The sequence below is a fragment of the Pelobates fuscus genome, chromosome 4, assembly GCF_036172605.1.
Source record: "Pelobates fuscus isolate aPelFus1 chromosome 4, aPelFus1.pri, whole genome shotgun sequence".
NCBI lineage: Eukaryota > Metazoa > Chordata > Amphibia > Anura > Pelobatidae > Pelobates > Pelobates fuscus.
Window position 1 is genome coordinate 368,889,631 of NC_086320.1, and position 12,122 is coordinate 368,901,752.

The 12,122-nt window shown below is 39.9% G+C and overlaps 1 protein-coding gene across 5 annotated transcripts in view; it reads left to right on the top strand.

Moving 5' to 3' along the window:
- Positions 1–10,378, top strand: part of PRKAG2 (protein kinase AMP-activated non-catalytic subunit gamma 2) — a 282,862-nt gene extending 272,484 nt beyond the window's left edge. For all 5 annotated transcript variants that reach the window (XM_063452703.1, XM_063452704.1, XM_063452705.1 and 2 more), the window contains 5 exons: positions 1,260–1,425; positions 3,055–3,092; positions 5,836–5,982; positions 9,194–9,287; positions 10,330–10,378. In XM_063452703.1, the coding sequence (XP_063308773.1) occupies positions 1,260–1,425; positions 3,055–3,092; positions 5,836–5,982; positions 9,194–9,287; positions 10,330–10,361 (477 nt within the window). In that variant the 3' untranslated portion in view covers positions 10,362–10,378. The remainder of the gene's footprint in view (positions 1–1,259; positions 1,426–3,054; positions 3,093–5,835; positions 5,983–9,193; positions 9,288–10,329) is intronic.
- Positions 10,379–12,122: the final 1,744 nt, after the last annotated feature.

A 12,122-nucleotide genomic window follows, 5' to 3' on the forward strand; every position in this document is an offset into this window, starting at 1 on the left:
TGGAGGACAAGGCCCGAGCACGGCACCGTAACGATCTCCGGTGCGGAACTCCCACACTATTGTAGGAGACTAATTGCCACTCTGCTAATTCCCAAGCAAGCAAAACCAATAACAGTCGACTCCTGCTTTCGCCTCACGAAGGCACCCAGCGCAGCCCAAGACACACCCAGGGACGGTCTGCTGAAGCTACTGCGGGACACAGACCATGGAGTATTTATGGGGGCCGTGAGAGGCTCTCCAATGGTGACATTCGAAGGGGCACAGCTAGCATTCTTTCGGGACTTTTCTAGGCATACTCTGGCATGGTGACAATCCCTCTAGCAAGTTACCACAACTACTACAGGAACATGCCATACCTTACAAGTGGGGCCGACACCGAATACTAGTTGAAAAGACAAACCAGATGGCACATCTCTCTGAAGCACCAGCTTTCTTCCAGGCCCTACGCATACCTGAGAACATTCCAGCAACTGATCGCCCATGGTGGAATGTTGCGGGAGTCACCCCGGTTAGTTCGGGGTGGCAGACAACTGAGTCTACTATGTGCACCCTGGCTCCGTAAACCACTGACTTGGCCCGTTTTTTCCCCACCCTTAATCTAACGTGCAAGGATATGGCACTGCACCCACTAGAGCAAAGTACTGCACGCTCGGCTACTGTACCCTGCCTCCTGGCTAGGAATCTATACTTGTGTCTAATTCCTCTAGCGATAGAAGGCACCTACGCTCACCTCCTACCCCATATATGCCTTATGTAAGCCCGAGTTTAATAGCGCAACTATGATAAGTTGCAAGGCGCAAAAGCCCACTACCCTCACCCCTTCAATTATAGATCGTTTTATCTCTCCTAGACGTAAGAGGGTGCTTAGGCAGAAAAGTAACATTTAAAAAAAATAGTTGATCCCAGCTATGTGATACCAAGGCCAATATTAATGTCTCCAGCATGTACTACTATGATTCACATGCAATGTTATTTGTTATGCTTTAACTCGCAAAAATAAAGAACTAAAAAAAAATTCCGGCCACAGTAGCCAAACTGACATCATAGTGGACTTTGAGTTTTTTTCCAATTTGACTATTTTGACCTTAGATTATAAATTCACTTTGAGTTCATTTAGAATTCCCACTTTTGGTAAATAACCCCATGTATATGTGTGTAATGTCCCTGATATGTCCAGTCTCTGTCCAGTATGCAAAATCATTCTGTGTGTATCACTGGGTCGCTCATTAATTTAATTCACTTCTCATTGTGTTTTCTAGGTGTCTGAAATGCCAAAGCCTGCCTTCATGAAGAAGAACTTGGAGGAACTTGGGATAGGAACTTACCACAACATTGCCTTCATTCATCCACACACTCCCATCATCAAAGCTTTGAATATATTTGTGGAAAGAAGGGTTTCTGCATTACCAGTTGTGGATGAGTCAGGTATTCTTTTAGTGTGTTCTGAAGCTCCGTATTCACAGCTGTACAATGGGGTGAACTTTCCTATCGTCGTTTCCATCATTGCAGTACTTTTGTTGGTCCAACAGAGCCTTGGGTTTATTCAATAAAGAGAGAACGGATGCCAGGATAGGAGCCATATACCTAATATGGGCATTTGAGTGCCATGCAGTGAGTAAAGCCCCCAAATTCTGTATGGATTCTGGAGTGTAAGTCTGAGGAAAATATCATAAAATAAACTCAGCAGGATTTGAGTTTCAAAGAGCCACTTTTTGAGGACTATGTGGAATGTTGACTTGTCTAGTAAAATATTGACACTAACTAATATTGAAGATCATCTCTCTTATTACAAGCCAATGTCCTTACAGACACTGCGGTCACTGATATTAAGGCTTTGTTTCTCCTGAAGGTAGACTGTGCTTAAAGGGATCCTATAGTGCAGGCATAGGCAACCTTCGGCACTCCAGTTTTGGACTACACCTCCCATGATGCATTAGGGGGGATGTAGTCCAAAACATCTGGAGTGCTGAAGATTGCCTATCCCTACTATAGTGCCAGGAAATCAAAGCCGTTTCTGGCACTATAGGGTTAAAAGGTCCCCCCCTCCCGTGAGGCTGAAGGGGTTAAAAAACCTTCAGCCAGTTACCTGAAATCAGGGCCGATGTCCCTCGGCACTGAGTCAGTCTCCGCCCACGCTCCTCCCTCGCCGACGTCAGCCAGCGGTGGAGACCTAATGCGCATAAGACCTCCCCAGAGGAAAGCATTATTTAATGCTTTCCTATGGGAAAAAGCTGGTGGTCCGCGAGGACGACCAGCGTCAGATAACGGACCAAAAGTCAGTTTTGGATTCTGGAAGTCCTCTAGTGACGGTCTGTTAGACAGCCACAGAGGGCAAACTTAGAGCTGCAATGTAAACATGGCAGTTTCTCTGGCATTGCAGTACTAAGTGCAAAAGGGTCACCGCACCAAGACTCCTTCAATGAGCTGAAGTGGTCTGGGTGCCTACAGTGTCCCTTTAATGCATGAGGGTAGTAAAATGACTATCCAGCAGGCTTTAGTTCTAAAACAATATAGTAATATAGTAAAATTGTGACACAGACTTGGAGCTTAGCAACCAAACAAGCCAATAACTGTAAAGCACGTAATTCAGTGGATGGAATGGTGATCTGTTACCCGATTATTTTTGATATATTAGAATGTATCCAATTAAAACCTGCTGTATATTGTGAAACGTTTCCATCAGCTAACTCAACCAGAATCTGAATGCTGTCATTTTTACTCCACATAATGACTTTTACCATGATCCCTCTAAAAATAAAAAATAAATAAAAAAAGCTTGCCCGTACTTTTTGGTATTTGGCTACACAGAGTAATGGAGTATCTATTGATTTTTACAATGGGGTTTCATTACTAATTTAGCTAATTGTGCTATAAAATGCAGACACGATCTTCATCCCAACCAATAGGGACACTGCGTGCGTTAATTGCATTTGTTAGCACATTTTTATAGCTACCGGTGTGTTTGAATATAATCTAGCCTAATATTGTTCCCATTTCCTTTTTATATAATTGAGGATGATTCAGTTCTTTTCATGTTTCTTTTTCTCTCCTTAGGACAAGTTGTAGATATTTATTCCAAGTTTGATGTCATTGTAAGTATCTTTATACTTGAATTTGTGTGCTGTCTTTTTTTATGAACTTTCTAATACTGGTTTTAAACATGGATTGATATCAGCATTGTTAAAATAAATATAAAATACTGTATGTGACTGACTGTTACCTGTACACTGCTTTTACTGTGCATTAATCCAGTGCTACTTAACCTCTTTGACAGCTGTCCACAGTAAGCATGTCATCCGCTTGGTGACCTACTCTTCGTTTAGAAAATGATGTGACCGACTAATTTTTCATCTGTTTTATAAAATGTATCAAAGTGAATGCTTTACCCTTCACTAGACTATGCCTGGTGCCAGAGGGTTCTCCATGGTACTGTGGTAGGCTGTGCTGCTACAGTAATTGGTTTATTGGGGCAAAGTGGTTCTACCAAAGGGGACCCAATTTGGAGTCTAGAAACAGTGGTTCAGAACCCCCACTGTATTAGCTTATGCTTTGTACCATGCAGGTGACCCTGCCATCTGTATAAGGACATGTATTCTGCTCTCACTTACCTTGTGGCACTTAAGTGAGTGTCAGTCCAACCCATCTTCAAGATTAGCTAAAGGGCAAAGATTTGCAGATGCCCATACTTGTGCTTAGGTGTCTTGGGTAAAATGAAGCACTGATCAGATCAGGTGTGCCATGGCGTGGCCTTTTGTTCACTGAGTCTATTAAGGCTGCATGGGTAGGTTGGACGTCACCTGGTGGTGATATGTGAGCAGAGAGATCAGAGATCCATCAGATACCCCTCTACTCTGGCTCTCTTTCCAGATTACGTAGTCAGTCGCTTGGAGAACAGGGGTATCATACCTACTAAAAGTCACAAACTTGGTTTTATAGTTCGTGTGTCAGGGTCCTGTCCTGCCATCCTGGATTTCTCAAATGGTCCTGTCCCCTCCCTCATTATGAAACATCCACTCTTTTAATCCTTCCAGGAATCATAACTAATAGTACAACAGGCGTTCATACCTGCTGCCATCTCTACACATTATGCAGTGACGTAGTAGTGCAAGTGAGAATTGCTGAGAATTTTAATTTAAAGCCAAAGTATCTGATCTGGAAGAATAGCTGCCTTCGTGATTTTTGGGATATTTTGGCCTTCATTTTGAAATTCAATTTGAATCCCATTAGTGTTTCTGGTAATTCTCACTTACGTGAATAGCCCTATGAGTTGACCATTATTTTGTTATTCACACATGGTCTGGCGCCTCCAGGATATTAAGTCAATTAATTCAGAAACCATGTAGTGTATATACTACATATACAGTATATACTAATTGGAGGCCTCCACCTGAAAAATAAAGAAGATACCTTAATGTGTAATAAAGTTTTTTGTCACTTTATACTCCCTAGGGCCTTTAAACCATCAATGACATATCCAGGATTTGCAGATGCCAGCAATAATAAGCGGGATATCTATTACCCCAGTCATGCCTCCCGATGTTTGGATTAAGATATGAATACACATTATTTTCATTTATATTTGACTTGCTGTTTTGGAACCTTTAACCTCTTAAGGGACCTTCCCTAATTGTGGGCTGAGTCCATAGTGCACCTTGTGCCAGCATGCTGTGTTGTGGCTTGCCCTAACACATCTTAGTAATTGGGAACATTCATTTTAAAAGATTTTAAAAGTGCACAATGGTGGCTCAGAACACAATGGGTTCAATTTAGTATCCAGCGTATTAAAGATCTTCACACAAAGTATTTTCACAATTTAAATGTTTAATTTGTGGGTTTTTGGGTTGTTGTTTTTTCGTCTTTCTAAGTCAGCAGGTTCAGACAGCAAGTCAGGCCTACGATGTTAAATCCTCGGGTGCATTATGCATAAATGAGCAGTTAATCAAGCTATTTATATTGTATAAGGGATGGCGTAGGTTTCTGAGCTGCTAGCCAGGCCTAACAACTTGCTCGCCACTGCAAGTCTGGGGGTCCATGGCATACACAGGACGGGATTTCTACTGGCAAGGGCTACATTTACCCCTGCCTAAGGCTATGTGAACAAATGCTATCATGTGCAGTATATTCCCCTTTTCTATCCTCCACGATTCATGTGCTTTGTAAAGTTATTAAATTGATACTTACTGCCCTTATACTGGCCAGACCTTCACTCTTTTTTTTCCATTTTCCTAAATAAAGGCCATCACATCTATTCAGTTTTAATAATTTTCCCAGTGTTCTGATTGTTTTCCACATGTGCCAAATGTATTAAATAAAAAAATCTCAATTCTATGAAATAAGACTTTTTTGTTTATTAACATGTAATAATTTGATGTGTACGGGAGCTATCATACTCTCATTGTACCAAGAAAAGCCAATCAGATCTCATTGGTTTGCTTTAGGCTGAGCAGATACAGTATGATGGTATCAGAAAAGCTATGCTACATTTAGAATCCATGGCACACTATATGCTGTGCTTTAGTGGCTGATAATGTCACCCAAAGCTACCCTGTAACAAACCTTATGTAATGAACAATGTCTTTTATTCACTGTGGGGGGGTGTTATTTATAGAGCGTGATTGTTCTGTTACTCAGAATTGACCATATTACCCGCTCCATCATGTATTTGCGTTGGCAATTCTTTTCCACTAACCATTGGGTACCCGAGATGTTTCCAGTGTGAGTGGCATCGCCTAGCATTAATATAATTTAATTTCTTTTATTATTTTGTTTTATATTTTTATTGTATCCTTAATAAATGATCATACTTTTATTGACAGATACCTAATTAATTTTCAGAACCTTGCTGCTGAGAAGACCTACAATAATCTGGACATCACAGTGACGCAGGCGCTCGAGCACCGGTCTCAGTATTTTGAAGGTGTTGTGAAATGCAATAAATCGGAAACACTGGAAACCATTGTGGATCGAATAGTGAGAGCAGAGGTAAGCTCCCCCTTAATGCCAAATTCAGTCCCCTGTACCATTTGGTTTTGTCCAAACTAATTGGAATAAGCATGTTATTGGTCGGGTTCTAGGTAAATAAGAGTAGAACTGCTGTATGAACTTGTGTTACTGTACTGTGAGACATGTAAACAAACTCCCCCAACCCCATTTTCCTTTCTGTACCCCCACTGTTTTTCCTTTTACCATGCTAAAACTCAATAAAAACCAAACATGGAAAAAAGAGTAGAACTGCCCTGCTCAGTGATTTGGAGAAACCTTTGACTGGGGTAGTGTCTAAAGAACGTGTTTCTTGGTACTTCATTGTATTATAAACTATAATTGAGGAATAAATCGTGGGACTAGTTTTATAATTGAAGAATGAGTTGCCAGGTTACTGCAGAATGTGGGATACTTTCAAAACAATCTGTTCACCACACTGTGTTATGCCTTACAACAAGATGGTCCAACTGTTTGTCTCTCCTGCTAGATCTTCTGTGCTCAGGCATTACCATTAGGCCTGTTCGAGAAACGGTCGGCTCTACGTTTTTTGACAATCCAGTAGCTTATCCATGTGTTGTAAATTATAAATCTGCCACGGATATGATGTCCTACAATGCCATTCATGTGGCAAAAGCAGTAAATTCTAGTAAGAAAAGCAGCAGGGCATTGTAAATTGATGTCTAGTACCTAGAAATGTTGCAGAGGTAAGAGTGTCTCCCAGTTGCTTCTCTGCAACCCTTCCCCCAGTAAAGGATTGAGGAATAAAAATGTACAGATCCTCTTAAAAGCGTTCCCGATTTACGGGTTTAGAAATATTTGTAATATTAATATATAATGTGAACATTTGCTGTTACTGTGTGGTTTACTATATGACTTTTTTTTATTATTATTATTATTATTGGCTTCTCTAATGGACTTTTTAACTTGGATCATGTTTGGCTCGTGAGTTTGTCTGTGTTTAGCCTCCATATTTTTTCTAAATATTGGTGGAGCGCTCAAACACATATATGGCTTACCAAAACGTAGTCTCATTCAATGGTACAATATGGAGTACATGTCAAAGTAAAATACAAAAAATACAATATAGTGTAGATGGTACTTAAAATGGCTTTGCAGTGATTATAATAATATTGTGCTGAATATTACACTCACATTTCAGGGAGCCTGTATATAGGAAACACTGGCTCCGTATAAAGGCTTGTGTGCTGTTATGGTAGCACCACCCTCCTACTTCGGCTTGGAGAATTTCTCGGAAACACGATAAATTCACCGTTTTCATTCAAGACCTCACTCAAGTTCTTTTTGGAGCCTCCAAGGAATCCTCAAAGGGGTAGTGGTATTTTGGACTGTGCCTTACCTTTTGGTATTTTTATTACTTTGGGCTCTTTTTTTACGATATTTTTATATTTTATTGTTACTACTTTTTTACTTTTATGTTTATAGTATCTTCTCTTTGACGCTACCTGCATTCTTTGTTTTACTTGTTCTAGTTTTTTGGGGGGTATGGACAGATCACCCTACTGCCAGGTTACTGCTGCCTCTTACCCTATTGAATTGTGTTGGCTTAGCATTGCTCTATCTCCTGTTTTGTGTTTAGAGCCTACTCCAACATTAAAGGAATCCACACAGCACCCTTTGGAAATCACGGTCTAGTTCCAACGTACCGAAATTATGGCTAATTGTAGCTGCGCATCGAGGGGGACTTATAAAGTGATCGGAAACGTGCCCTTTATTTCTGACTTGATCTGTATTCTATTTCTTAAATTGTTTTGAAATGGTCTAAAATTTCTTGGCCTTTCTCCACCTTAATTCTGCCTCTGCCATTTTTGGCCAAAAAGTTAATTTCAGAAAATTCTGACAAGTTTAGAGTGGTGGAAAACAGAGAAGTGAAACAGAACGCTTTCTTGGCGGATTGATAAATACCTTGCGTTTCCCAACCAAATTGAATATGTTCTAAAGTGAAGGCTAGGGCACAGAAGAAACACAGAGAAAAAGTGAAAGATTTAATAAATTATGCTAAAATAAATGTGCAGAACGATCTGCTTCACTTTCAAATATCTCCTCCTTTGCCTTCTCCTGGGAAGCCAGCGAGCTTTGGCTGAAACAAACAGATGCTTCATTCTCCAGCTCAGCACACCTGTCCTTCCTGTCTGTGAATGATTGGCAGGCTGGATACAGTTCTACCAACGCCTTCCTGTTAACTATTTAGAATTGGGAGATGTAGCGCACATTCTATCCTTGCCGTTAGTTCACTGATTGCTATATTTTCATTTTTTTTTTTCATTCTGAGTTTGAAGTGCATCTGTCATGAAATTGTGACCTAGTGGCATAGAGGGGTAAGAGCTAATTTAGCAAATTACCCACCAAATGTATAAAATACATTTTAAATATCTCGTTGCTGCCAGCTTAGAGGTCTAGTGGAAGATGTTGCAGCAGGGTCCACATGTTCATATTCCCTCTTCACATTCACTGCAGATTTTTTTTAGTGAATAATCTCGTGAACACGTGTCGGAAAGCTGTGGGCTGGAGATAGTGACAGGATTACTATTTGTGCCCAAGTCTGGCATTGATTTTGTAGGTCAGTACCTTTTTAAAGTGGCACTCCAAGCACCATAATCGCTACCGCTAATGGTGGTGGTTGTGTACCTTGAAATCTGCTAGAACTATCCCAGCCTTGTATCCAGCCGTTCTGCAGTGGTACATCACAAACAAGGGTTTTCCAGGTGCCGGTGGCTTGCCGTTCATGTGCAGAATTCCTAATGCAGACATTCCACTTTGAATTTTTTTCTAATTTGCGCCTGTCAGATGGTGCTATCGGCCAATCAGTTGTATCCAAATTTGGATGAAATTGGTATTGTTAAAGTGGAAGTTGGGAATTGACAATGTTGCTGCTAAAAGGTGGTTCTACAAGCTATTGAATCAATCAAGTGTACTTGGTTTTTCACGCATGGCTTCTCCATTTTGGCTTTATTTTTGTTAAATCATGGCGTGGTGTAATGGCATGTGTTGTTGTTCATCTGAGATTTATCTAATTCACCTAATTTTAAGACCTACAAATTGACGGATATGATTATGTCCTGATATGTAAAACCATAGAATTCAAAGAGGGTGTACTTTCTTTCTCCCATGACTGTATATTATTTAACTAATCCACTTTCTGTTTAGTTTTTTTCGTTAATGTGTGTGTTTTTGTTTGTGTTTCCTATTGCAGGTGCACAGACTTGTAGTTGTAAATGAAGCACGTAGCATTGTGGGAATTATATCTCTTTCTGATATTCTTCAAGCCTTGGTGCTTTCTCCAGCAGGTAAGCTTTGTTGGTTCACACCTGTCCATCAGTTGAAATACACACAGAGCTATTGCTAGGTGCTAGGAGACCTTTAAAACCACAAAGCTGTTATCTACACGTGCTAAAGGATTGTCTGTTTGAATTCAGCTGAGCTGGGGTGTAGGCAAGAGGCAAAACTCAGAAAGGTTATATTTCACAGAGACCTTGCTAAGATGAGCCTAAATGATATTCCTAGAGTGGTACGTGGGAGATATTGGGCTTTCTGTGACTTACACTATTCCCAGGTATGAATAAAAGATCAAGGTCAGCCGGAACTTCTATTGCAAACTTAAATGTTCTTTTTTTTTTTTTTAGTTTATTACAATCACCGCTGCAGGCAAGTTAAATGGAGCTGTAGTTGGTTAGATATTAGTAGAATATGACCCAACGTGGCTGTTCAGGCAGATAAAAAGTGAAAGTTTCCCCCCCCCAAAAATCCATATACATAATTTAAAAGAAAATTTCAATAAATATACTAAAGTAAAGGACCAAAAAACTCCAGAAGTTGAACATTTATAGACCTAGGTGGGACCAAGGTCAGCTGAGATGCAAGTTATCTTTTGACAATGTTTAGGAAGGACCACGGTACATGATGATGTAGTGCGTTCTAAGACCATGACAAGTGGTTCATCCTTGGTCATAACTTGTAGAGCTTGTTCTATATTATAAATCCGTTGATAAAACATTGCCGTTTTGCAGTAAGAGGAATGTTTGCCTTGAGTGGTTAAACTCTCCTTTAGTGGCTGTCATACGGAGTAAATCTGTCACCTTACGCAAAAGCACGTAGGAAAGGATTGCTACTCTAGATAACTGACTGCTCTAGATAGACAGGGACACCAGCTTTAGGAATATGGGTTTGCTTTCCGAACGGTACAGCGTAACTTTAATGTTTAGAAAACGCAAGATCATGAAACTGTCCAGCGTGAAACATTCAAAACATTCCACTCGTACAAAGTCTGAATAATATCTATGTGAATTCTTTTTGATGACATTTCCTAACAAAAATGCTGTCTTATTCCAGGTTCCAAGAGAAAGGAAAGCGAGGTGGAATGACTGATGGAAATGAAAAATCTTTTTTTTTTCTTTTTTTGAACTTGAATGATGGTTTTGTGTCAAACTTTTTGCCTCCAAAGCAATGACTGCAGACAAATGATCAGAGGATTTTTTGTTTTCGAGATGCGTACTTGACATTTTGTGGCGGGTGGTGATTTCCTTAGAACGGTTTCTTGTTGCCTGTCTGGCAGGAAACGTGTTGGGTGGTGACAGAACAGATTTCTTAACAGGTTATTTATATAGAAAACACTTTGCTTTCTCATTCACATATCGAATTAGTTTTCAGTACTAGTTTTTTTTTTTTTTTTCTTCTCATGCTCAAGATATTTATATCACAATGTCCTCATAGCTCAACAAGTCGATGTATTACCAGCTTTTGGAATTTATTTACCTTGTTTTTTTTTGTTTTGTTTTTTTAACTTTTTGTTGTTTTTAGTGTGGGATTGGGCTGGGCTACAATTAAGCATGGCACTGTATTGAATGTGAAAAGTCTGTTAACCCTATGAATACCAGAGGAGACGAGCAGTAGATCGCACACCCATGAATTGTTCTCCCACTGGTTTTTAAAGGGTAAAGCTGTAGTTCCTGTTTTTTATGTTGTTGTTTTTTCGCCTGTAACCCCTGTGTGACTGGAGTGTAACACATGACCTAGATCCACTTTGGCAACCATAGTGTTAACTGAAGTGTCATCAACTCTGAAAGGGATATGCCCTATTCTGAGAGAGTGGTACTTTCATTTGTATTCCCTTGTGGATGGTCCAAGTTACATCCTTGATGTTTGGACGAGGAGGAGAAAGGACCTGAAGAATCAGACTGGAGAAGCTTCGATTTGTCCTCTGAATCTTCTCTTACTGACCGTGGCTAATGAAACATAGAAAACTTGTCAGTCGTTAGCAATGCACTATAAGCTGTGCTTCACAGAAAGGGGGCGCTGTAACCCATCTAGCCAAAAACTAGGGCTAAGAACTGCGATTTATACACGCCAGACGCACAAGTGAACTTTAAACTCTTAATTGTCGGAAAGAGATGCTTTCATGATAATCTGAAAATTCCAACAATAACTAGGCTTCGCACCAATTTCATTGATAGATTTAGAGTACAGATGTATGAGACACTGAACAAGAAAATACATCTTTATTTATTTTTACTTTTAAGTGGGGGTGGGGGGTGGGGGTGGGGATTGAGAAAATACATTTTTTTTTACGCAACTCTGGTGAACAGTAAAAAAGTTTCACCATATCATTTAATAAACTGTTGATTGTTGTAAAACAAAGTGCAAATATTCTCTTTATTTTTCACCGCAGCTTCTCAAACAATAAGGCCTGTTCTTGAACTACCGACCGCTTGCTTTGAAAACGGAAGATCTGTACTGTAATGTAAATATGCTGTTTTTATGGAAGCAAAGTGCCGGGAAACCATTTTTCACTGTTTTTTTTTTTTGTGTGTGTGAAAACGTAAATTCCCCTCCCCCACCCACAAAAAAACATAATTTCTAGCCTTTGTTGTTCATGTAGTGTTCTTATTAAGCTATGTTAACATTCGCACAGAAATGGCGTCCATGACGTCTCGCATAAATTCACCATGTTCCACAAGAAAGAAGCACTCGTTATTACAACTGGATCATTTGGGAGATGCTTACTTTAAAGTTTTTAAGGGAATTATTTGCTTGGCAGTGATTTGTTGTGAGTGCAAAGTGTAAATATTCAAGGATTACTGGAGGGTATTCAATAAAATGGGAATTGTGGAGAAATTTTAGACGAA